At 37.4% G+C, this 27,911-nt stretch overlaps 1 protein-coding gene across 1 annotated transcript; it reads left to right on the plus strand.

The window, feature by feature from the left end:
- Nucleotides 1-47: 47 nt before the first annotated feature.
- Nucleotides 48-27,907, plus strand: si:dkey-178e17.1 (tricarboxylate transport protein B, mitochondrial). Its single transcript, XM_038277268.1, has 9 exons — nt 48-363; nt 15,103-15,210; nt 16,809-16,908; nt 22,949-23,087; nt 23,443-23,527; nt 23,674-23,778; nt 25,524-25,639; nt 25,732-25,805; nt 26,372-27,907. The coding sequence occupies exons 1-9, from the start codon at nt 252-254 to the stop codon at nt 26,484-26,486; spliced, it is 954 nt and encodes a 317-aa protein (XP_038133196.1). The 5' UTR covers nt 48-251; the 3' UTR covers nt 26,487-27,907.
- The last annotated feature ends 4 nt before the right edge of the window (nt 27,908-27,911 follow it).

The following is a 27,911-nucleotide window of genomic DNA, read 5'->3' on the forward strand; positions in this document are numbered from 1 at the left end:
AATGAGTCGTTCTGAACAACTTCCCTGATTGTATCCGCCCACTGTCACTCTGATATCCGGGAGTCTGTCCGGGAGCAGCTCAGAGATCACCTTCATCCAGGGGAGCGCACCGGCGACCAGCCCGTCTGCTGCTGTTGCTGCTGCTGCTGCGCGCTTTTCTTTACTTGGATAGGGGAAAAATAGTAAAAAAAAACAACAAAAAGCAAATATCAACAGATTTAAACAAATTCAGTTTTTTTGTGTGTGTAATAATGCAGGATCAAAGCGCTTTTTTCAGCCCTTTTTGCAGACCGCGATGTCTGGCGGCGGCGGCTCCGGCTGGAAGAGCGAAACTAACTCATCCAGGAAAAGCGATTCTGGCAGGTGAGTGAGTTCATCACAGGAAGAGGATTAGGGCCAATGAAAAAATTAAAAAAGTTAACTGATTTTTTTTATTTTATTTCTGAAAAGTCTGAATTCTGTCTGAATTCTGAAAAAAAAAGCCAGAATTCTGAGATTAAAGTCAGAATTCTTACTTTTTTTTCCTTACAATTCTGACTTTTTTCTCAAAATTCTGACTTTAATCTCAGAATTCTGACTGTTTCTCGAAATTCTGACTTTGATCTCACAATTCTGACTTTTTCCTCAAAATTCTGACTTTGATCTCACAATTCTGACTTTTTCCTCAAAATTCTGACTTTAATCTCAGAATTCTGACTATTTTCTCAGAATTCTGACTTTTTTTCTGAAAATTCTGACTTTAATCTCACAAGTCTGACTTTTTCTCAAAATTCTGACTTGAATCTCACAATTCTCACTTTAATCTCACAATTCTGACTTTTTCTCAAATTCTGACTTGAATCTCACAATTCTCACTTTAATCTCACAATTCTGACTTTTTCTCAAATTCTGACTTGAATCTCACAATTCTCACTTTAATCTCACAATTCTGACCTTTTCTTAAAATTCTCACTTTAATCTCAGAATTCTGACTATTTTCTCAGAATTCTGACTTTTTTCATATATTACACAGAAATAAAATTAAAAAATCAGTTAACTTTTTAAAAAAAATTTTCAGTCACCCTAATCCTCTTCCATAAAGATCTGTCAATGTAGATGTGAAAAATATGACGATGATGATGATGGGTTTATGGCTTCCTGAAAGTTACAGTTGCAGAGAACAAGTTGACCCTTTTTGGATATTTTGTTCTAAACTAAATTCTGTTGAACATTCCTGTTATGCTGAAAACAACCTGGTTTAAAATGGTTTAAAAACAGGACCTAAACTAATCAGAAAGTTAAATTCCCTGCACAAGTGATATTAATGTAGATTTACTTAGATAGGAAAATAAAAATTTCACAAAGTTTTTTGCATAATTGTAAAATACACCCTCAACTTTCCATTTACATTTACATTTTCCCACATTCAGTCCAAAAACATCAATGATTCCAGCTGGATTATAAACAATGAAATAATGTTAATTAACCCGTATCAGTCACCTAAAAGGACCGATCTACATGATATTTTCTTCTTTCACAGCAGCTGGTAGTGTATTTATTTTGGAGTGGCTTTGCTTTTACCAGTTTTGAAGATTTAAACTTGTTTTTCCAAGTAACTTTCATTCAGATTAGACGGATAGTGTCTTTGAATATCTTATTTCAAGTCCTGTAGAAATGTTTTAGCTATATTTAGATCTTAACTGATTTGACCATTCAAACCTAATCCCCCAATTGTAGCTCTTGCTGTATGTTTAGAGCTGCTGACAGGTGAACCTCACCTGAGTCTGAAGTCCTGTGCAGCTTCTAACTGGTGCTCTTCCAGGATAACTGTGTAAAGTTTAGTATATATGCCAAAAATCTAATTTTTAATATCTGACTAGATCCCATGACAGCTTAAGTGGACGCTGTGTTTGCAGTTGTGCCATACTGGTTTCATTTTCAGCATCTAGAAGACTTTAAAACTTCCTTCCTGTTCTGTGTGTTGTGTCCTTTTCGATCATGATTGTGTTTGTTTACTGTATTGTTATCAATCAAACGTCTACAGTATGTGAGCTTTGAAAGCAACTGGTTTTCTTTTTTGGTGTAAGGGAGTAAATGGGACTGAATTAAAATCAATGCCATTATTTCAGATTATGAATTTATAAACGAGTGAGTTGCAACTCCTGGAGACACTAACTGATAAAAGTCTTATCTGAAGATGTTGCTGTTTGAAAATAATTTTGAAGGGTCAGCGCTAAACAGCAGCTCAGTTTCCGTCCTTTGTCCCTCAGTCCTGCAGGCTGAACCAATGCCTGCAGGAATATCTGTTCATCCTTCTGTGCAAATACCATTAAAGCAGAGATGCAGAGGACATACTCTTTGCCGACATTTAACTTATGCATTTATTTATGTATCTTAACAAACTGCTTTACCATTAGTGCCATGCTTCTGGTATTACTTCTTAATAGCAATCAAAGGATGCTATGTTCTGTATATGTCCCAAATATTTGCTTTTATTGAGCAAGAAAGGACATTTATTCAACATCTTGACAATAACCACAGCTTGGTGACAGATATTGTGTCCTATATATGTGTAAAGCAAAAAACAACAAAGTACTTTTAATGTCTGATGCATTTTTTATCCAATACTTTTGCTGTGGATTTTTTGTGGATTGAAATTCATACTGAAATGAAGTCCATAGAACTCTGTTTAACTTGGGGCTCAACTAACAATTATTTTGCAAATCGATTAATCTTAACATTATTTTTTTGATTAATCAATTAATATTTGGATAGCCAAAGGTTCCTTAAAAAAGAATTTTTACAGAAAATAAACCAGGTGAAACTAAAACTTTTCCACTTGAGGAGTTCTAGATAGAGCGTATAGACAGAAAAAAGCATATTTTTTGTCTTAAATGCAAAATGTTTATATATTTTTTTAAGAATTTTGATATAATTACTGCCTAAGTGGGTCGCTCTGTCAGTTAAAGTCATCTTTCACAGTCTCTACACTCCAGTTAATGATTAGTCGATTACTAAAGTAGTTGACGATTATTTCAATAATCAATTATTCAAAATTAACCTGATTAATTGTTTCAGCCCTAGTTTAAATGTAGGTTTTATCTAAACAAATACAACAGGAGAAGATTTTCAGCAAAGCTCTAAGCAGTTTATTTAACCAAATGAATGAATAACATTAGCAGTCTGTGATTTTAAAGCTGTATCCGTCATTAATCAGTTCTGAACCCTGTGACCCCCTCCCCTGCTCCTGCTATAGACCTCTATGTGTGATGATGATGAGGCAGCAGTAGCTCCAGCTGATGAAGAACCTCCTCTGAGGTGCTTCTTTATTAAGGCTTCATGCTGAGGTTTGGCAGCACTCTGCTGATTTCTGCTCTGTGCTCTGCCAGTCGTTGCTTACTGAATCCTTCATACCCTTGATTGAATTTGTTTTGATTGAAGACTGGTTGGTTCCAAACAAGAGTTAGTATACTGGTTCAGAATAAATTTTTCTTCTCTAAACCAAACATAATTAATAATTATTATCAAACACTTGGATGCACATAAAATCAAGAAAGATGTTTAAAAACTTGAAACACAGTAATAAAGTAACCATCAGATTGTTGCATCACAAAGAACTACTTGGTTTTACTTTAAACAACTTGTTAACCAGTTTCCATGATATAGATACCCATATTTCCACTGACTGTAAACGTTTCCAAACAGCCATAACCTCTTTTCTTTAAACATAAGGAAAAACAAAGTAACAGTTTTCAACCAGCTGATCAGCAGTGACAGCAGATGGAGAAGGAGGGACAATGCTATCTCTCATAAAGGTTTTAAATGTTATTTTAGCATTTAGAAGCAGTATGTTTTGGATACATTTGTGTCCATTGATGCCTGCAACTGGCCTTTGTCTGATTTTTAACTGTGTAGCAAACAGACCAAACCCAACCTGCTAAACATGATATCAATCCTGATAATAATGAAACTGTCGGGCAAGTTCTGCTTTTGCTGACAGCTGAGGGATGATATTTCCACTTTCAGTATGCAATCATGTAACATTTAGTTGCAGGTCAAGTGTGTAATAAACCCCGCGCTGCATTTTTAATGAAATGTTTGCAGCATTTATATGCTGTTTTAGAAATGGAGTTTTTTCATTCTTAAGTTCTGAACAAGTACAGTATGGACAAAAAAAGAATAGATTATAATTTGTTTTTAGCATCTTTATAGATTTTTTAAATTCTTTATTCTAAATAGTGAGTTGAAGTTTTTTTTTTTACATTTATATAATGAATTCAGCTTTCTGCTCTTTTATTTTATTTATTCTAGAATTAGACAACTTTTATTGTAATTTTGTATACACAGAGTGTATACAAAGCATTTTGTTTTGCACAACTGCCATAACATTTCCATTTCTTAAAGTGCAGCAGTGATCAACTGTAAACATTGTGGGAGAATAAAACATGGTGCAAAAATGTATAGCACAATTCAGTACAAAGACAATGCAAAGTGCTTTACATGATTAAAATATAGGAAAGTAAAACAGAATCAAAGCAAGTAGGAAAAAAAATGCAGAAACAAGAAAGAACATTACAAACAGTTGGACTAAAGAAAAGCTTTAAGGTGTCTTGGTCAAGGTCAATGACTGGCATATCTAACATATAACAACCATGCCATGCATATTGCTTTAGGTTAATAGACTATTTTAATTAGGCTATGAATGCTTCCAAAAAAAAAAAAAAAAGAAAATTCCACCATCCTCTTGTTTTTTTTTGTTTTTGTACAACTAGACTACTGCTGACAATCTTCTCTGCTGTTCTCACCACTCTCACTTTCCTCCAGTCTGTGGCGCTGCAGCCTCCACACCACACAGTGAGACAGCTGGTCAGAACGCTCTCTATGGTGCTTCTGTAGAAAGTGGTGAGGATGGATGGGAGCAGATGGGCTCTCATCCTCCTCCTCAGGAAGTGGCTCTTTTGTGCGCTTTTGACCAGTGAGGTGGTGTTTACAGTCCAGGTGAAGTTGTCTGTGATGTGCACCCCCAGGAATTTGGTGCTGCTGAACACCTCTACAGCTGAGCTGTTTATGACCAGTGGAGCGTGGTTAGGCTGCTTCTTCCTGAAGTCGACAATGATCTGGTGTGGTGTCGTCTGCAAACTTCACGATGTGATTGGTGGTGAACCTGGGGAGGCATTCATGTATCATCAGGAGGCTCAGGACGCAGCCCTGAGGGGAGCCTGTGCTTAGAGTGATGACATCAGAGGTGTTCTGTCCCAACTGGACTGACTGAGGTCTGTTTGTGAGAAAGTCTAACAGCCAATTGCAGAGGAGTGTATTGAGGCCCAGCTGTTCCAGTTTTGCCATCAGATGCTCCGCACGTGGAAAGTTAAATTTATGATTTAACCTAGCATAGTCCAAGAGTTATATGTTTTATTTAAATAGACCTCAGTCCGAATTTGAGGGAAAATCCTGAACATTTCAAGTCTCACTCTGAGACAGAGATTTATTGTGGTCTAATAAATGACCAGAATTACATTTTGTCTGTATTATTGACAGGTCAGTTGATGTGTAGAAATATGTCAAAACAACTTGTGTTGATATAGACTTGGTTACGTACACAGGCCGCCTTAACTTAGCTCTTAAACGGTGAGCTTTGAATTTATACTTTTCTTTTCTTTTTCTTTTTTTTTTTACCCCATTACCATTCTGGTTGCAGCATGCAGAGGCAGATTAAACTTGGACCCTCATCCTGCATTTTCTGGTTCCAGTTGTCTACGTCTTTTGTTATTTTTTTTTTTTTCTGACTGTAGGTTTTGGCTAACAATTTCCTTATAAGTACTTTGCTTAACTTTAACAGTAACTCATTAATTACAAACGAGCTTTAGGTTTGAGGATTTCTAGGAATCGTTAGTGATGAAGATGAGTGAGTTACCATTGGTTTAATCAAAGACAGTTCTTTACATGTGATCTGTTCCCACACTGATTCAAGAAACTAAAGATATGTTAAATAAATAAATAAATTGTGATTTTTGAGAATTTTAAAATAAAAATGTTCAGGACTTTTACTCCACTACATATTTTATAGAGTTGTGGTTTGTTTTCACCATATTAATCAATGTTTTGCTTATTCTAAAACAAAAATTAAAAATGTTTTGACTCTAACATTAGAAATCTGCTGCTTAGATTTGGGTGGAACGGCAGGATTGGAGCAGAATCTTCAGAAATATGTTGTCATGTTTAAGGCTGAGTAAGGCAAACGTTGCCACACAGAGACCTTCCCCTGCCCCCATCACTCCGGCGCAGCCTGACTGACTGGTTGTGGCCCAGTGCTGATCCCTGTGCCGGTAGCTCAAGTCGGGCCTGTCTGTCAAGTCTTACAGCAGCATGTCTTTGTCATCCATGGAAATTCAGGAACTACTCCTTTTCTCTGGTAGATAAATTGTTTTGAATGACTTGAGATTAAAAAAGTGTCACTGGGTTGAGATATCAGTCTAAGAAGAATCGGATAGTTTATACCAACTGAATATAAGGTATTTTCCCATCTTCAGGAATCTAGTTCCCACCATGACTGTACATGTTCTGTTTGGCTGCATTTCTCTGCAGACAAAACAAGCCATTTCTATGTTCCCAGCGGCTCTACGGAGTCAAAGCATGTAGAGATAGAAGGTCAGATCTTAATGGATTAAAAAACCCACTTAGTGAATGGCTGGGAGGATGGACACTGTGTTTCCTATGAGCTCCCCTTGCTGCAATTGGTTTGTTCAAGTCTCCCTTTGACAGTCAGAGATAATGACTGAAGCCAAGGAAAGGAAAGATAGTTTTTATCTGAGAGAGGCCTCAGGGATTCTGGTTGTAGTTTTGTAAAAGAGAGCTTCATCCGCCATGATCTAGAACCCTAGTTTTCAGAAAAATGGCTTAAATATTAAGTGGTGTTGTCACATTTTGTGTCCATTTCTTTCCTTCCATTTATACCTCCCTCTCTCCCCCTTGCCTCAGGCCAGCCGGTCAGGTTTTCAGAGTCGCTGTCTCGTCCCTGGCTCAGAGGGCTCGTCAAACTCTGGCTTATTACCCGTTTCCTCACGTCACAGGCGGCTCAAACAGAGTCTGCTCCCTCTGCGCTGTCCCTGCTGCTCGTTGAGCACCAGCACCGGGAGGTGGGCTAATAAATCACTGTGTAGTCTTCTATCCAACCCCCCCCAAACCCTTAGCCTCATCCACTTACAGCCTGTCAGATGTTGCTGAGATGCACATGCAGATACACAGTGCTGTTCACATTACTAAGACCCCTGGTAATTAATTTAAAAAAGGCTTAAAATGAATTCCTTAATGCAGGTGCATAATAATTGGACTGAATTGCAATAACTAATTAGTAGTAGTAGTAATTAGTAGTAAAAACCATTGTGGCACAATTGTTGGTAACCCCTGTTTTTATTCTGTTTAAAGCTCCATCGCTCCTCTGTATCATATCCACACGATAGTCTATGACGAGGCGACTCAGTCATGGCCTCTATGAAATGCTCTTTTCTCTTCAACTCTTTCCATACATTTGCTATAGTTTTAATATGTGACTCATGGTGGCCACTACATTTTGATTCATTTTGATCATTGTATTGCTAAAGAATTGAGCTTACTTTTTCTGTTTTCTTTTCCTAAGTCATAAGCTTTCTTGATTTTTATTTTCATTCAAAATTCCTTGTATTTGAAATGTCCTGCACTTAACCATCTGCACAAAGGTCTGGAAAGTATTCAGCCCACAGGGTTATTGGTCTTCCTTTGTACCAAACTGAGAGTATGAGGTGCTTCTTCACATATCCTCTGTTTTAGATGAAACCCCAAGAAATATTAAATGTTCACTCCCTAGAATTCCCAGTCCGGCTCTCATCTAGCTGACAGAGCCAATTGAAATAGTAAAGTCCATGTTTACGTCTGCGATGCGAGGACAAAACAGGCTTTTATCTGGTATCTGTTTTACACTGAAACACTTTTTTTCTAGCATTAATGTCATCAATCTGCAAAACTGTAATAATTCATTGGATTTAAATGAATATTGAAAAAAATGTTAAAGTTGACTAATGGTATTTTTCTTTCACACTGAAGCTTAATCATTGAGGTATAATACATTTTCAAGTAATTGCCTTGCCCTTTAAAAAAAAAAAAAAAAACTAACAGAAACTTCAGATGTGAAAAATGGTTTCCATCAACGTTTTTTTTTATTTAGATAGACCGATAAAAACATTAGACAGGTACAGTATGTATGTATATATATATATATATATATATATATATATATATATATATATATATATATATATATATATATATATATATATATATGTATATATATATATATATGTATATATATATATGTATATATGTATATATATATATGTATATATGTATATATATATATGTATATATGTATATATATATATGTATATATGTATGCACACAATTTTTCTTTCAATTTTTTTTTTCAATAGTAAATGTTATTTTGCATTTTTTGTGTCATTGCCTTGAGACAACATTTTTTAACTATCTGTAGTTTTGTCTATGAAGCTTTGACGTCAGAGTTTGCCATGAATATGCTGAGTAATGAACAGTTGTTTCCTTTTTATACACTCATAACTTCTGGCTACATGTAACTTAGAGACTATCTGCAGCCAGAACCTCATTGAGCGAGTTAACATTGAGCACACCACAAGCTGGATAAATACTGTTAGTGCTTTATCTTTTAGCGGTATGAAGCCTTTATCAGCATTGTCTCTAGCACACACCGTCAAAAAAAACGTTGCCTTAGTTGTCCTTCCCTTGTAAATCAGTGTGTTTCCCTCATGCTGCAGGGCTGCAAGCAGTTTAAGCAGTTTCTATGTAAAATTAATCAACATCCTGCCTGTAATTAGGAATCAGCAGTAGAATTAGAGAGTGTGGTTCAGGACAGAGAGAGCCTGAAAGGCCAGGCGTCAGATGAATTATTCTTTTCATCTTTTGCAGCAGGAAAACAGCAATGCTTTCGCTCTGCTAATAGGAGAACTCATGTTTGAAGTGGATCATTCTTTTGGCTTCAGTTTCAGTGTTTTTTGATATCATGACAAACTTCTATCAGACCTCATTTGCACAGCTCCCAACTCCCAATAAAAGATGATCAGGATAATTCTTAAAATTTACTGCAAAATCACAGGTTTTATTTCTTTCTCTTCCCAAGTATCAAACAAAGTAACGGGCTGAATTAGTTGATCATGCTGCAAAGAAAAATAAACACGGATGGATTTGCAGTTTCAATTCTGTTTGGAATTTGCAGATTTGATATCAGTTGTCGGTTGTCATTATGTTGTGATGAGAAGGAAAAGTTGCTGCTGGGACAGATGTGTCCGAAGCTCATTAGTGTTCCTCAGCATCAGGCTGGGCAGGATTTCAAGAAGGATCCGCCCTGTCAGCTGGAGGCATGTTGACTCACCTGGTTTTATTACCCCTCTGTGCTCTCTGAAAGTCTCTGAGGCATTTGTGCATACTTCTGTCATTAAGATTATTTTAACATTCAGACATTAAATAAAATGGTTTAATTTGTACCTCCATTTTATATCGGTAAATGGTAGTTTCTTCCCTTCCTACTTTAAATCCATTACCCAATACCAAGTTAATTATTCATTCTTAGTTTATTTCTGTTTGTCCTCAGTATTGGGAAGTATTATGATAAATGTGCACAAACATACAAGTCTGATGTATAATTTGATTCAATTTAATATTACTCTTTGATGAACTTACATGACAGACTGTTTAAAACTGATTGTGCTTCTGATTGTCCGTCACGCTTATCCCTTAAAAGTTATGTTTTTGGACTGTGGGAGGAAGCCGGAGTACCTGGAGATGACCCACGCATGCACAGAGAGAACATGAAAACTCCATGTAGACCCTGAGCCGGGAATCGAACCCATAACCTTCTTGTTGAAAGGCAGCAGTTTTTAATTTAATTCTAATTTTACATAAAAATAAGACTGCAATATATATTATAAATGATCTTTAAGCCAGACTTTGTTTTCCTGTTGGCTTTGATAACTTTACACACACTTGTGTTTTAATGCTTCTTGAGTGTTAATGGATCACAATTTAAAACTAGACACTTCATCCTTATACCTGGAAACCTTTTAAAGATTTTAACCATGTACGTTTCGCAGCACATGACCATGATATGGGCCTGGGCCCTGCTGTGTGTAGCCCATCATCTCAAACTGTCACTGTCTGATTCAGTCTGTGGATATTTCAGGGCTAGAAATGTCTGTTAAAGCAGACTTGTCTCAGCTTCTGTACAATTTTTCTCCACCTCTGGATATCCCCACATTGGCATCACAATTTCTCTCATACGTAATAGCAAATGTCAAGGGTTTGTGTTGATGTATTGATTTTTAAGATATAATATGGGGGAAACTTGAGGTTGAGGGGAGAGAGAGACTGAAGATGCTGCTAAAGAAAAAATAGAAAATTTGTTTGGAGAGGGAAGCAAGTCTGCGCAGATAAAGATTAATGACCTTTATTCGTGTGAGTCTCTTGTGAATGGAGGCTGCAAAATGGACTAGAAGACAGACAAGCCTCATCACCTGTACAGATGCTGCACATCTGATGAGGATTGATTGTGTGTTTGTGTGTTACTGCCATGCACCAGTCAACTGGGCTTAGATTGGAGGGGACAGTTTTCCCATGTTTTTGAAAAGTAAAAATCATTTGCAATTCCTCTGATCTGTAAATGAGAGCAGTTTTATAATTCATTCATTTTCTGTTGGATTAAAAGATTCTGCCTCGAAATCAACACTTTGTAGTTATTTTTCATATGTTATAATCTTTAGAAATAAAAGATCAGAATTGGTTAAAATATGAATCGGCTTATCAAACCCTAAAGAAATCTGTGCATCTCTGATTAACAGCAGATGAAGGTTATTTAGTAAAAACACTCTACCTCCTCAATAATAAAGAGTTACTGTAGGAATACAACACTCTTTTAGATTTATATAAATAATCACTCTGATTGAACTGAGTGCATTTTTCCATCTACTCTGTCAATATGCATTTATTAGAGACCTCCTTCTGTCCAGCCTTAGACGGCAGCAGGTTTATATAAAATAAACAAAAATCAGTCATGCAGTTAAACTTTTTTCTCAATTAAAAGGATAAAAGTAGTATCTTTAAAACTACTTAAAGTATAAAAGTTATTGTAACGCAGGAAAGAATGTTAAGGACAGATGCTTTAAACCTTATACTGGTTACTGCTCTGCCCTATTAAAGGAACATTTTTCTGTAATTCTGGATGATAACTTCCTTATACTCCATTTTCTTATTTTCATAACTAATAGTAACAGTGTCAAATTTAACTTTGCATCATCTTAAGAACTTAACTAAGAAGTATATTTGTAAAATCTAAGGAGTAGAAGTTAAAAGTTAAAATAATTGCCCCAGTAAAGTAAAGATGGCAAAACTTTTTACATAAGTAAGGTAACAAAGTATTTGTAATTTCTTATTTGACAGCTCTGGTCATGGGGCATTAGGAATCTTTCCTGTATTAAATTGGAAAATGTTTATTATTTCCCTGCTGAACTATGAAACTTTTATTCAATATATATAATATATGAAATATTTTTGGGCTGAAAAAATGGTTTCATGGGATCATATAAGGTCCAGCACTGCTCTATAAACTAAATTGTGAGTAAATAAAGCACAGTTTTGATTTTATACTAAGCAGCTTTAGATTAAGTTTTTTATAGTCTCAGGGCAATAATCATTAATCTTTATTCAAATCCGTTCAAAGTGTTGTTTGGTCTTAATGCTTGGGTAAATCTTTACATCTTGTGATTTATATTTTTAGTGATTAATATTGTAATAAGATCATTTAACCATATCAACTATCCATGCCACTGAGAATGGTGAATAGAAAAAGAGTCTAAATGCATCTTCACTATTACTTTGATCTCTGATGCCTCACACCTGAAGACATGTCCTCATCCTAAAGCTTCGTGATGTCGCTAAGATCTGTTTTTAAAGTCTACGTTTGCAGTTTCGGTTCAGTCTCCAATAAAATGCTGTATAATAATACATTTAGTTGAGCTTCGTTGCGTAACTAATTGTTTTGGTTTTAAATTTGTTCTAAAACACTTAATGTAGTTGAGGTTGAATAAATATAATTAAAAAAAATACAAACACCTTTTGGAGTTTCATACTCATTATTTGAAAAAAACAAACTTGGACATAATGATATTTTTAATAAGCAGATACCAGATTGGTTTTATATCTGTGTGAATTTTATGCTCTTTGAGACAAATTAGAAGTGATTTGTAAAATAATCTGTTTCTCTCAGTAATCTGAAATGTGATTGGTCCTAAATTTATTACGCCACACAAATAATGGAGTCAGTACAAAATTTACAAAAAGGCGGAGACAGTATCTAGGACCAAGATGAGTGTTTATTTTTCCAATACATACTTGAACTTAAATTTAAATATGAAATATCAATGTTGCTATGACATTCTTACCCAAGTCTTAATTCAGCATTGGTTGCTAATAACTAAACTTGGCAGGTTTGCACATTAGTTAATCTGTCACTTTGAATAATATAAAATCAAGATTTTTACCAGCTGTTAAATTTGTAACAACAGTTAGACTCTAATATGTACAAGAAGACAAACAATGTATGTTTTCTTCTTATGGTGTGCATGTATTCACATTTGTCATTCACTTAATGGAGGGTCTTGGCCTGGGTGATGGAGACCCTCCCCACAGCCTGAGTGGATAATTGAATTAATGCCAACCATCTCTCTGTCCCTCCTTCCTCTGTGACTCATCTTTGTTGTTTCCTGCTTCTGGCTGAACCTCACTGCTGCTGCTCAAACATTCATTCTTTTTTTTTTTTATTTACCATCTGAAAACAAAAAAAATAGAAGTCAGTGTTATATCCGACGCATGACCTCATTCTTATGCATTTGTTGCAGTTCAGCTTTCGCAGGAGCAGTTGATTAATCTTTGCCGAGCTCATTGCTCTTTCTCCCTCAGCAGCAGTGCTTTTAGTGTTTACGGACAGAAAGCTATTTGTGGGGTCACTGTAATGATCCATGACGTAATTCATAGGTGGAACATGAGACTGAGTAATGCTGGGTAAGGAAGCATCTGAACAAACGTGCTATGATATAAGAAAAGCATGCACACCAGTATATAGTTTTTTCACATCCTTTGATATGAAACAACCTTTTGTGCAGTTTATTTGGATTTAATGCGACGTAACAACAAAGATGAATTGAATGATTTGCAAAAAGTATTAAAATGATACTAATTAAAATGGGAAAATTATGGTGTGCTTTCATGGTCAGCCCCAATAAATCATATTTTCATCTATTCAAATTCTATTCAGCTCTTACCAGTTTCCATAATCCTGCTAAATAAAAGGATTCCCACAGCCCTATGGTGCCTCCGCCATGTTTGACTAAGGGATGTTGCGTTTGAAATAATGTGCTCTCATATTTTTCAACCAAACATGGTGTTTTAAATCTAAGCTTCAATGTTCAAGTTTGTAATCTCATTAAAGCCAGGCAAGGCGGGAATTACTCAATCTAAAATGGCACCGCCCATAACATTGAAGAACTTATGTGGATGATGTCCTCCGCCCAAATTTTAATGAGAGCCTCAGTTTTGGCATCATCCCAGGTCGCACCACACTCTTTTGATGCCATTTATTGTTAATAGGCTGAGAAGAAGTTGTAACGTTGTAACAAGTGAAGAGATCTGTGAAATGCAAAGCTGGATACGCCAGAAAACCAGGTAAATTAGTCAGCTGACTGTTAATAGGAGATGATGCAGTCTGCTCATGCGCTCTTTGTTACCAGAGAACTGAGCCACAACTGAACCGTGCCGAGCCCTACTATTGAACTAGTGCTAGATTTATTGCAGTTTGATTGTGTCTGCTACAGTTCAGTTCAGTTGCGTTCTTTTTTACACTCCACATTTATCGTGTTACCGTGATCTGACATTTCAAGGCATGGTTTCAAATGAGTGCTGTAAATGGGGCATAAGGTTTTATTACGGTAAATTTTTCTTTCTTTCTTTCTTTCTTTTTTTTGTTATTACACTGTCAAGAGTACAGAGCAACAAAATGAACTCTCTGCATTTAACCAATCCCTTTGGGGAGCAGAGGGCTGCCATTGTATGGTGTGGATTTAAGGGTCTTGCTCAGGGACCCAGAGTGTCAGTCCGTGGGAGTGGGGCTTGAATTCAGAACTTCTGGATTCTAAGCGCAATGCCCTCACCACTTGGCCATTCTCTCCTGAAAAAAAGCTTGTGGTGTGGGTCCGTCTGGCTGCCTGCACTTAACCTGTGCATAGCCTGTTCCTGCAGTCGGGTGAGGGGATGCTGAGGGGTGTGTGGCTTGGACTCAGGTAGATGGTATGCTGCGCTTGGCCTAGGGGGGCGGTCTGCCTGGGTTGCGATTGCCGGGCAGCCATTGGTATGAGAGGACCAAATGGATGCGCAGCCTGGAACGGCTGGAACAGCTCTGGCACCTGTGAGAGATTGGTCCTTAGACCTGTGTCTGCCTTTGTCTGCATCTCTGTTGAGTGTTTTTACATTTCCATATGGGTGTAAAGGTGGGACTGTATGAATATGAATTTGTCTTTGTCTACTTGTCAGGTTGAGTGTTTGCCTCCCCTCCCACCTACTGGAACATCCTAGGCTTTTGGTCTGAGCAGGGCCTGTCTCTTATGCTCCCTGCTAATGGGAGGGGCCTGTGTCTGCTGGTGCGCTGATGAGAGCTAGGTACGGGTTGCATACTTCGGTGGGCTCTGTCTCATTCCTGGTGGCTGCCAGGCCTGACGTGAGGTGTTGTAACCCCCGAACCCCGGGTTATCTTGCCTGCCCTCCTCTGGTGGGTTTGGCTGTTCCATGTTTGACCTCCTTGTGTCCATCTGGGGTGCCCAGATCACTGTTGGAAAAGTAAAATGGTAATCGCTGAATTACATTTGTGAGACCTGTAAACTAAGCTGTTCAGCACATAATAAAACACGCTTTTTCAAAAAATTGAAATCTTCACTTTAGAGTTTTAGTTTTGAATAAATCTGTTGATTTCAATATGTGCTCCATAGGATGTTAACTCTTGACTTTCTTTTTACCCAGGTGGAATCGCCGGTGGAATAGAGATCTGCATTACTTTCCCCACAGAGTATGTGAAAACCCAGCTACAGCTGGATGAGAAGGCCAACCCTCCGAAATACAAAGGAATAGGTATCTATGCTGTCTAATTTTCCTTTTCTGGATCTTATTTTCCAATTACCTGTCATCCTCAGGTACGTCAAGCTGTCACCGTGGTTGTTTATATGACTCAGAACAGACCAGTGCACACATGCACATTCGTTATCTGTGCATCCCATCATGCGCAAACACAGCCAAAATCTGCTGGTGTCTGCTGGAGCTCTGAGGATTGGATGTGGTGCTAATTAGCACTCGTGACAGCTGTTGCTTTCTTGCTTGGCTGTGCATTGGTTTCAACCGAGAGGATTACTGGACTAATGTGTCTGTGCAGGAGCAGAGTCAGTTTTTAAGGAAAACTTATTTCTTTAAGGAAAAACTAGGATTTAAAAGAGATGGCATCAAGTTTCACTTCTCCTGGCCAGTTGGTGGTGCATTGACCCTCCCCTGCCCTTGTTTCAACCTTCAATTGTGCTGTTTGCCAGCGGGTTGCCAGGTTTTGTTTAGAAGGAAAGAGGCTACCTCCATGTGGGTTCTGAACCTTTTTGCCATTTTAGGTCAACGCCAACTCTTAAAAGTTTAATCGATGTTCACCCGGTTTTTGCTTCTTTTTTGATCTGCTTGAATCTAACAAACATATTGCAGAGAGGAAGCCGTTTCTCAGAGCTATAGCAGAGCTACAACGACCTGTCAATCACCTATTCCTACAGACACAGAATCATTTGGGGCAATGTTGGTGACCAGAATATATTTTGGACTTGTATACCAAAAACAATTTAGTAAAATTAAAACTTTTAATCTGCACCTTTTAAAAAGCTGACCATTTTGATGAAAAATATTGTGGTGATAATCTGAGCAGTCTATATTATTATATTGTCCCATCACAGTTATTTTAACATTAAGCATTGTTGTCACATTATTAACAAACACAGTATTCATCAACCCTATTACTAAATACTGCTGAGCACACTTACAGTGTTAATTATTCACCAGAACATTGTAATAATCTAATCTAAATACAGGGCCAATAGGATGACAGGAGACAAAAATCAAAACGCAGTTCATGAACAGTTTTCTTCCTGTTAAAGGGGAATTTTTCCTCTCTCTCTTTGTTGTTACTGTGTATGTGCTCGGTGTGAGAAATTGATTAAGAGTCAACTAACAAATTAACAGAAATTAACTGAATTTGAATTAAATTGACAATAAAAGAAAAGAACAGAAAATACATGCCATTATTTGTGGAAATCAGATCTGCAATGCCAGTGATGTCCGAGAGAACAATGATCTGGATCTGTGATTTCAGTTCAGAGAGGAGAGGCTTGATTTAAAAGGAGAAAAATAGCTAAAAAAAAGTTTTAAAAAAGCACTTCCTCTCCAACAGATGATGTCCTCTCGTGTATTGTATAAGCCATGGTAACCACTTTTTTCTCTCCCAACTAATATATTCACTTTTCCTGCTTTGTTTACAGTCCAAAAATTAAAAGACTCAGAAGACTTTGCTTTTACTCCATCAAGTTGTAAACCATTAATTTAATGTCTTGCTGTAGAAACCAGGTAGTTTGTGTATAAGACCAATAGGTTAATGGTTGTGTTAATCTGTTTTTCATTCATGGTCCTATCTTTCTCTCCTACAGGTGACTGCGTGAAGCAAACGGTGCAGAGTCACGGTGTTAAAGGACTGTATCGAGGACTCAGCTCACTGCTGTATGGATCCATACCAAAATCTGCAGTCAGGTGAGTGAAGGAACTAATTAAAATGAAAATATATTGAGTAAACTAATCCTTGTTCAGGCCAGTAAGAGTTTGCCTTAGATAAGAGAGAATGTTTATATAAAATGTTTTTTTCTTATAGGAAAACATGAATGCAAGTAAGTAAAATTAAAAACATCTAAATAGGCGTATAAATCTCCTCTCTCTGCGTATATTTTTATACAGTGAATAAATCAAAATTGACATCTATTTAATAATGTTAAAAAACCCACCTTCAATTTACTTATCATGTAATTTACTGTGATAAGTGTATTTAAATCTTTTAGCTTTAACAACTTAAATTCAGATTTTTGAATTGTAATAACTGCAGTTACTCAAAAAAGTAGTTGTATATATTTTTTTATTTTATTCTGCCTTTTCATCGGACAACACTGTAGATATGAAACGTTTATAATACATAAAGTAGTCAGTACACCGAGGCGATATGTAGAGCTCCCCATACAGGTTAGGTGGTGGATAGTTCAGATCAGATCAGTGGCTTATAGCCCAGTGCAGCTTATACATGTACATTTCCAGGTTTAAAAAAAACAACTTTGTGGGTGAGGTGTGCTTTAAAGTCCGGAAAACACTTTAACCGATTTCTGTCCTCAAAGAAAACAAAAGCAGCCACCTTCGATCTGTGATGTTTGTGTGTTCGTGGTTGTACAAGATGTACAGTGTGCACACTCGTCTACAAATAAATGCCAGTACTGGCAAAAAATAGATTATACCGAAAGGCTAATGTGGCAATACTTGTGCATAATGGACAAAAATAACTGGATGAATTAGAATGAATGAATTAGAAATTCTGTTAAACCAACACAGTTTCATTCAACTCATTGATCACAACATCTCAGAGCTGGTGGATATTAGATACATTGACCTCCTCCAACTTCTGTTATCACCAAAGATGCTCAAAACAGTTTAGCTCTATAGTCATGATTGGCCAGTCAACTCTTATTTACTTTAGAAAAGCGGCTCTACTCATTTTTGTTGCCATTGGTTTAGCAACAGAAAATTTTGACTGCTGTACAAGCTGTACGCTGACTACTTCACACTGTAATAAAGGTCATATATTATGAAAAAGATATAAAAATCTGAGGCGTGCGCTACCTTTTATAAGTAATGAAAACGCAAAGTGAACATGAATGCAAGGAAACCATGCTGGTTAAAACATAATCGCTTAAACTGTGTTAGTTTAAAGGTACACTATGCAACCGGTGTTGATTTTCCAGTGAGGGTCCCTCCAGAGGGCGAAAGTAAAAGTGCACTGTCGTAAATATGCACAGCTGTTCTCCTGGTTTCTCCGTCAAGCCAGGCGCGGTTGTTTTGAGCTTAGCAGCGAATGACTAACGCTGCGTTCACACTGGACGTAGTTGGCGCGACAGAAGCAGCGAGTTTACATGCAAAGTCAATGGTTGACGCGCGTCAAGGCGCAGCAAAAGGTCCAGCGGCGCGTTTTGAGCACCAGGCGCAGCACGTCTGAGCAGCTGAAGCAGCGCGTCGGGTGCGTTTAACGCAGGGAGAGAGACACAGCGCTGATGATCACTCCTCTTAAACAGTTTATTGACGCCTAAATTAACTTAAAATGTAGAAATCTGCCGGCAGAATATGCAGTTTGGATTATTTAGATGAAAAACACCTACCAGCTGCCGCGGTGAACCGCTGCTGATGAAGGGATCCATACTGTCGGCGCCCCGCTGGTATGTGGGGGTCTGAGCGGCTCCGACAGAAAAAATATTGAAGGCAGGATAATAGTCTGAATGAACTGACTGCACTGATTACGTTTTCAGGTGTATTTTCTCACTTAAACACATATTAAAACTACTTTATTCACACTGATCACAGCAAATATAGCTGCAAGGCAGAGAAAGGATAGTGAAGCTCCGCCCAACGCGCGTCAGACACACTTTTGCACCGCGCAGCCAGAGCAGCAAAGCTGCTTCAGCCTCGCGTCAGAACTAACTGGTACAAGCAGCAAAAATTAAGCAGCAGACACGATTTTGCTGCTTTTGCTGCGTGAACGTAGTATAACTGCACAAAGATTGCCACTGTGCTAGCAACGAGAATGCTTTTAATGGGGGCGTGTAGCAGTTCTCGCCGTAAAGCAAGACTGACTCTCACGAGACTTCTGAGCCTGTAGGTGCGGGTCGGTGCTCCTGCAGTTGCAAGTGCAGTATTTCCCCCACAGACCACCAGGGCGGCCGAGAATACCTTTGTTCAACCTGAAATGACTCATTTAGTCATCCATAACGTTATGGAACACATTAATTAACTGAAAAATGTTGCATAGTGTCCCTTTAACTGAATTTTGTAATTCACTCAGTTATTTTTGTCCATTACCCACAAGAAATGCCACAAATGCCACGTTAGCCTTTCAGTATAATTTATTTTTTTGCCAGTACTGGCATTTATTTGTAGACGAGTGTGCACACTGTACTTCTTGTACAAGCACGAACACACAAACATCACAAACCGAAGGTGGCTGCTTTTGTTGTTGCTTTTTTGTTCTGTTTTTTGTTTTTGTTTTTGCTCAGTTCCTCTCATTCTTTGCCTGTTTGTGTGTGTGCTATGCTGGAGGGCAGAACGATTCTGTATGATAGAGAGACAGGCCCAGTCAGGCAAAGCAAAGATGCCATTCAAACTCAGACAGGGTCTCAATAGGGCTATGGGGATTTAGACTTGGCAGTGTGTGTGTGTGTGTGTGTGTGTGTGTGTGTGTGTGTGTGTGTGTGTGTGTGTGTACTGTTTGTGCACATGTGCCTGTCAGCTTTCAGCATCATTTCCAGTGGGAGCTGAGTTTTTATCAACTGGAAGAAAATCTTTTTCTAAGGAAACAATTTTTCCATCCATCCATCCATCCATCCATCCATCCATCCATCCATCCATCCATCCATCCATCCATCCATCCATCCATCCATTGGCTGAATGGAAATAGGGTGAATATGTGAAAAATATGAGAACTTCGAAGTTAATCTGTAAATATGAACAGCTAGTTTTCCTCTAAAAATCGACAGCAATTGAGTTTTATTTTTCTGCAATAAGATTTTCCACTTATTGCTTGCATGAAATAAAACAAGCATGTCCAAAGTCAGTCCTCTGGGCTCATTGTCCAACAGGTTTTAGAGGTTTCTCTACTTCAGTACAGTTGATTTCCATTGATAGCTGATTAACAGGCTTTTGCTGATCTGAAATCAGAAGAATCAGCTGTGTTGCAGCTGTGAAATGCAAACCTGTAGGACAGTGGGCCTCAAGGACAGACTTTGGGCATGCCTGAAATAAAACCAAGCAAAATCGAATGAATGAAAGAAGAAAATGTAGGCAGAAAGTACTACCTCATGCTTAAAACAAAAAACAAATTCATACCCTTTTATTTTGTATGATTTAGAAAAAAGAAAAAAAAAACCTGAGTATAGAACATGCTGTAAAGAAGATATAAAAAAACATGAGGAAAACTGAACTTGAACCCTAGATCGCAATAATGGGAAATGACATGTAGTATTTATTATGAATTATTCTAACTGTAGTTATTATGTATGAGTTTTTATATTTCAATCTAAAATAATTTTGATCATTTAGATTCCAAGTATCTAAACAATTATATGTGCTTTAAATAGAGATAAAACTGATACAGGATGCTGCACAAAGTCTGCCTATGTGCGCACTGATTAGTTTTAGTCAGTCAAATGGGAGTCTAAATATATTTTCCAGCATTGATTCAGAGAGAAACTGTAGCAGATGGACAACTAAATAGTTTCAAACCGTATCTAGCAACTATTGAAAGAAAAAAAAAAAGCCTACTGTAGGTTTGTGTATTTTGTTGACTCATAAGTTGCTCCAGCTCACTATGAGTCTCACTTAATTTGCTTTGAAATGAAGATTCCACCCAACAGTTAACTTTCACTTATCTGGAAGTATTCGCTTACTGCTGACCAGTTGGACCTTAGAAAATATTTTGGTTTTGAAACTTTTGCTAAGATGGAGCCAATCACTTTCACACGTTCAAGCAGTGTAATAAAGGGCTCCTGCACACATATAGTGTTGAGGAGAAACTAACCCGTCAGTTTGATTTAAATAAATAAATTGTGACAGATTGTGACAGTCCTAGTTTGAACACCAGCCCATTAAGCTTTGGAAGACAAGTGTTTTTATTTGGGGTTTGAGGAAAACAACTGTACTGTAAAACAAATAAATATGTATTTCTAAAGGCATTATTCTGCCTTTATTTGCTAAACTAAAGTTGAATTTGAAAGGCTTAAAATAACATGTTATGCGGACTTTAAAACTAGAGAAGGATATGTTTTGATTTACAGAAGATCTTACCAGTTGCTCATAACCCACAGCTTGGTTTAATTTTTTTCTTTCTTATTATCTCTGAGTTTTTGTACCCTCCTCCTTCCCCTCCTCTTCCACCTCTTCCTCCTCCTTCATCCCATTAGCTGATTAGCTGTGTACCATTATGGAGCGCTGTGGAAGATTGCCAGGGAGGTACGAGATGGACGTCCAATCAGGCCACTTGCTTTTTCCTCCCATTAAACCCCCTCCTTTCTTCCTGGCTTGTTCTCTCTGCTGCAATGATTTCATCTTTCTCATCTCATGGAAGAACTGACCTTGTAGGAAGACCCTTAAATAAAGAATGGGCAGCATGGCTCTGTTGTAGGCTGACTCATCTCTGACTGTGTGAGTTGGCCAAAAGATGTGTCATATTTTAACCAAAAGTCTGGTCTCCATATTAAATGGGGGAAGCAGAGTAAATTGGCAGAGCAGGGTTGACACCGACATATTTCTCCCTGGCAGTCTTTAATGAACAAGGTTTGATTCACAGAGGTAGCTAATAGGTGCAGTGCCATCCTGTGGAGTCAAAGCATACATTTTGTGAAAGCACGCTCTATTAATTTGTCCTAAAGACTAGACAGCTGTTTGTATTTATGGAGTGGTGTGCATAAAAAGATAGAAGGATAGTTTTTCCCTGACAGTAGGAGCCATTTAACCATAGAGAAACTGCTTTAAATCCATCTGAATCTGTGTGACAAACTGATGTGAAACTAAATGAGCAGAGGAATCACTTAAAGCAAAAAAGCAGATAAAGGGAAAAAAAACGGAGCTTACATTTACACAACAGAGAAATCCATCTAGCTTGTGATCACACGGTGGCAGGTGAATGTTGTAAGGAAGACAGAGAGAAGCATAGCATTTATTAAGACCTCACCTACCCCTCCTCTTTTCGGGAAACGTACCCGGCAGTGTCCCACTGTCACCATAATTCAATTTTCCTCTATAAATAACCTTTCTCATAGCGGATTCGCTGGCACATCATTTACTGATTGCAGAGATGCAAGAGCCTCATCTTTCTGACCGGACAGGTCTCCTCGGCAGCTGTTGCTGGTCACTGGTTTATAGAGCAGCTGTGGTTAATTGGGACTTCTTTAATGAGAAAACAACAGCCAACACACTAAAGTAAAAGTTTTCAACACATTTAGTGCTTTGTATGAATTAAGAGTTTGCTCTTTTATGTTCCTGCTGTAAATCTGCATGACTTTATAGAATGAATAACCTCTGTCATCATCAATGAAGACCGTCTGAATCTGAATCTTTTTGGCCAGTGATACCGACCCAATTTTTTCCACAGTGTGCATGCATTCGTTTTCACAGACCTTCTCAGCTCTGCTCGCCTATTCCTATTACAAAGTCTAGATAGATCAGGATTTATACTTAGGATAATGGCAGCTCCAAGATCACTGACTCTGGTGACCTAAAACTGGAAGTGTTACATAGCATGACAGGGACAGAAAATTGTTGTCTTTTGATTTTAACTGGATACTTGGCCTGATAACACCCAGCTATCATCTTAAATGATCTCATCAGTCCACGAGGGAAGGATCTATTTGTTTGTTCAAGCTGAATTGATTCAAAAAAAGCAAATTTTGTGAGAAAAGGAAGAACTACAGTTTAAAGTTGAACTGCTAATTTGACATCTGTGCATCCCTTACTGTTCACTTAACACTGATGGTGCTCTGTCTGTCAGGTTTGGGATGTTTGAGTACCTCAGTAACCGTGCGAAGGATGAGAATGGACGACTGGACAGCACCCGTGGCCTGCTCTGTGGGCTCGGAGCTGGTGTCATGGAGGCAGTGCTTGTGGTCTGCCCCATGGAAACTGTTAAGGTATTAATTATAAACTGGTTTATGGTCTGTTGACAGAGCTGCTATATTCGATGATTGGTATGTTGCAAACTGAACACGTCTAATAATTGGTTACATAAAGAATCTGTTACCTGTTTACTGGGTTATTTTTTTCTATGTAAACTGAAAGGGTGCTTTTTTGTGCATTGGACTGAATGCTTTACAGATTTATGAAACAAATCAATTGTAAAAAAGTTTAGATCTTCTGGAATGCACTGAATCCAAGATGAACTTGTCAGGGAAATGGTCAAAACAAGCTTTTTACGTCCTCAAGTTTATTTTTCCCTGGAAAGTTTTATTTTCAGTCCCACATGTTTCCTTTCTGTTATCTCCCAAGGTTAAATTCATTCACGACCAGACCTCAGCCAACCCCCAATACAAGGGCTTCTTCCATGGAGTCCGAGAAATTGTCAGGTCTGAAGGTAAAGATACAGTCTTTAATATATGTGACTCGTCTGACTTCTACTGGACCAGTAGGGTATTGCAACTAAGACAAAAAAGGATGAATTTTGACCTGTGTTTTTAACTTGGTGATGTTTAACACTTTTTTTTTCTACGGTCTGAACAGGACTAAGGGGGACATATCAGGGTCTGACTGCGACGGTTCTCAAACAAGGTTCCAACCAGGCTATAAGGTTCTTTGTAATGACGTCCTTGAAGAACTGGTACAAAGGTCAGTCTGCATGAGGATCTCCACTGTTTGTGTTTGTTTAATGGGATTAATAGAGGTACTTTCTGTGGGAGGGGTTATGTGCCTTGCTAAAATAAACTGTTAAACTTTTCACATTTTATCATATTACAACCACAACCCCAAATTTGTTTTATTGAGACATTATACAAGAGATCCAATTTAAAGGGAAGGTAGATTATACATGGATTTCAAAAAGCTTTAAAAATAAAATAATTGTTCTCATATCTGAACCCAGCCATCTTGAGATTGATACTGTTCATTCATTTGACATGAAGACATTATTTCTGTCAGAGCTTCAGAGGTTTGTTAGAAAACATTTATGAACAGGCAGATCTCAGACACACCAAGAAAGACAGCTGAGAGGCTAATAAAGTCGTTGAGACATTTAAAGTCGTAGGGAAGTCATATTTAAATGTTAAATCATTCTGGCTTAAACATGTATAAAAATGTACGCTTGATCAGACTATATTGTCCCAAAAGTTATTTATTTTTCTATTTAAAATAAAATCCTGTCTTAAAATCTGTTTTGGTTTTTTTCGTTATTTTATCCAGGCCAGTTAGTTAGACGTCAGCTTGTACACCTAAATTCGGCCAATCATATATCAACGGTCATCTGTCAATCATATTTTTTCGGTCATAGCATCTTGATTCATATGTCGCAGCTAATATGTGCAATGATTGAAATAAGAAATAAGAATCATTCACTTCACCATTGAGTTCCCTCCCAGTGTTCACAGGGATGGACGTCTGTGTCTTCGGCAGGTGTAGAGCTAACAGACCTGGCAGCCTTGCGAGGCGAGGGCTCAAACATGTACGGCTGTATGCCTCCTATACCAAACCAAGCTTCTGCTGGCCTGGCGTCCTCTTCCATAACATCTTCCTCCCTGCTTTCCTCCTCTAAATAAAAATGTTTGACGGAGGAGACTCATCCACAACCTCCGACATAAAAGTCTCCTCCTTTTGCATGTTTCTGCTGTCCATAGTGTTCCTTGACAGTGTCGTTGCTAAGTGCTACTTAGTCCCAATGTGATTTCCAATTGGGAACCTACTAGCACTAAGTTGCTAAATGGTTAGCAAGATGCTTCCGAGACATCGGCTTCAACCAAACTTGCTTGTGAATCTTCCGCCACAACAATCCCACTCTAGAAGCTCTGGAACATGAAGGATAGTTTTCCTTGAGCCCTGACCCGACACCACTGGTTAAGTTCGTAGCATTTAGAAATTCCACGTCAAAGTTAAATCACGTTTAGAAAACAGAAAAGTAATCTATGCTTACATCTCTTTTTATTAAATCTGACTGAGGTTGAACTACTTAAAAGGGAAGAGTTGTCTCTAGTTATGTGATGCTGGTGGAGACATAGCCAAAAAACCTGCAAAATGTAATTTGAAAGACTATTAACTAAGCGACTGAATTCAAATGCACTGGCCTCTTTTTAGGTTTCTGATTTTAAAAGATTTTTTGATCTCCTTTCAATCCTACTTTAATTGTTTTTAGCAAATTTGTGTTGCTCTATTAAAACCCATTGATGTCAGGGGTTGAAGCTTGTCAAAAATTAGAAAAGTTCTTGGGGTGTGGATGGGTTTGTAAGGCACTGTATCGTGAATGGATCAGTTAAATTTGTTTGTGTAAATGTAAAGAATCAGAACTCAGATGCTTCTCTCTGTATGGCTAAAGATGAAGAGATTTTGAACCAAACCCAATAATTTCTCACTCTTTTTCTCACTAGGTGATGACCAAAACAAATCTATGAATCCCATGGTTACTGGGGCCTTTGGGGCTATAGCAGGGGCAGCCAGTGTATTTGGAAACACTCCTCTAGATGTCATCAAGACACGAATGCAGGTACACAGTATGGTCCTTCTGCTTTATTTCAGACTCCAAACAACTGCTATAAATGGTAAATATTAAATACAAAGTTCCTGTTATTTTTGAAGGGCCTGGAAGCTCATAAATATAAAAGCACATTGGACTGTGCCTTGAAGATCCTCAAATATGAGGGGCTGAAAGCGTGAGTTGCTGTCATCTTATCTGTTTTTTTCTAAAGTTTATTATGTTTACTTTTAGGTTTTTGCCCTTAGACCTTTTAATAAAGTCCTTGGCAAACTATTACATTTTTAGAACTCATTAGTTTGTCATAATCCAAAGACGGACCTAATTTTTTCTGAAATTCTGTATTGAAACAGCTCATCTTTGCGTGTGATTGGACAAATATTCTCAGCTTTTACATTTATACTTCCTTTACAAAGAAGCTATTCACAAGGGCTCATTTGTGCAGAGACTTTATGTGCCCAGGCGGTGCTGCGGTTTGTTTTTTTTAGTTCCTAAATTCTTCCTCTAGCATTAGCATAAAAGAAACTGCTGGGCTTGTTTTATAATTACTTATTTAGAAGAAATAAAAAAAAAATAACTAGAAATTATTGTGTTTTGGACATATTATCTTGAATGAAGTGTAGTTTGTGTTTTCCAATTATTAGATGAACATTAAACACTTTATGTCAACATATGCATTTAATTTGATTTATTCAGATAAAAAGTAGATTTTCTTTCCCCTTTATGTCTTTTTTGGGTTTCTAGTTTCTACAAGGGAACAGTTCCTCGGCTTGGTCGTGTGTGCCTGGATGTAGCCATTGTTTTCATCATCTACGAGGAAGTTGTGAAAGCCCTGAATATAGTCTGGAAGACAGAGTGAGCAGCAGGAAGTGCAAAGAAGATGACACAGACACAGAGAGTTTGCAAGTTTGCTTCTGAATCAGAAAACCAGCTTTTAAGAAGATTTAGTAGAGATTAAACTTAGGTCTGTGTTATATGTTGACCTCAAAGTCAAAATACTGATAGAAAGAGACTGCGGAAAGAGAAGGAGCCTGAGTGGAACCTTTACGCTCTACATCAAGACTTCTGCCCGCCAAAGTAAAATAAAAGGGTCCTTTATAGTTTATAATGCATATAAGAATAGAAAAAAATCACTGTGAAGAATATCTTTTTTATTTACTTCAGATTTATTTTAAGGTGAAACCACACAGACATTTTAAAAGGTATCTATACTTTTCTTTCAACATATCCCAATCATATTTAGGATGATGGTCAAGGTGATCAAGGTTTACTACAAGAATGAAGGTATTATTTTGGGCTTTCTTAAGTTACGGTAAGCTTTTTTTTCTCTCCAGTTTGCACCCATAAACACTCATGGGTAGATCTTTAATTAATATAAGTTTATATGCACAAAATTCCAATTATTTTTATACAGTATTGTTGTTTTTAAAAGAATTGCAGTGCAGTTTAATGTATATGTTGATTGTATGCCAAATATCCAACCTTTAAGTTAAAACATAAAATATTCAAATCTTTTTAGAGAAAGAGAACATATAATAAAATCATTATTATTTTTTATTTAAAGAGTATTTAAACGAAAGGTATTTACTGAAAACTAAAAGATAGATTAATTACAGACCAGTTGCTGTTAATGAGTGCCAAATGTTTTAAACCTGTCGTACATTTCTGTGTGATTAAGCCTTCTGATTAAATTTGTTGGATTTATCTGAATAAAAACAAACATCTCTGCTCAGTTATTGCTGTTACTTTAAAACTGAACCCCTGCAGTAGTCACAGTTCCCTCCTCCTTTCAAATATTGGCAGCCCTGGTGAAGATAAGTAAAAAGCCTTATATGTATTCATCTTTTGTCTCTTAATATTTATTTCACAATCTCATATTGGATATACTTTAAATTGTCCAACCTTCAGTTTTAGTTTTAACTAAAGCATGTTTGTTTCTTTTTATATGACAACATAAGTTTAAATTAAATTGGGTGTAAAAGTATGATCCCGTGGATGATTTCTTGTAGCTACTCTTAAAAATGGGAAAGGCTAGAGAAGACACCGTGGAAATTCCAAAGGTTCACGCTGATTTGTATCAGTCTAAAAATGGCAAATGATCAATTTTAGATAAGCATCCGTGAAAAACAAAGTCGAATGAGAACCTTACGGTCTATTTAAGACTTTTAGAAACATTTTAACTGGGGATGCCATTAACAGTGGAAAGTTTTTTTTATAGGCCCTTGGTTTTAGCCAGAGGTTATCTCTATTGATTGTGGTGTTTACATCAACAGGTCATAAGATA

This window comes from Cyprinodon tularosa, unplaced genomic scaffold (assembly GCF_016077235.1).
Source record: "Cyprinodon tularosa strain WSP-4 unplaced genomic scaffold, ASM1607723v1 ctg130, whole genome shotgun sequence".
Lineage (NCBI taxonomy): Eukaryota > Metazoa > Chordata > Actinopteri > Cyprinodontiformes > Cyprinodontidae > Cyprinodon > Cyprinodon tularosa.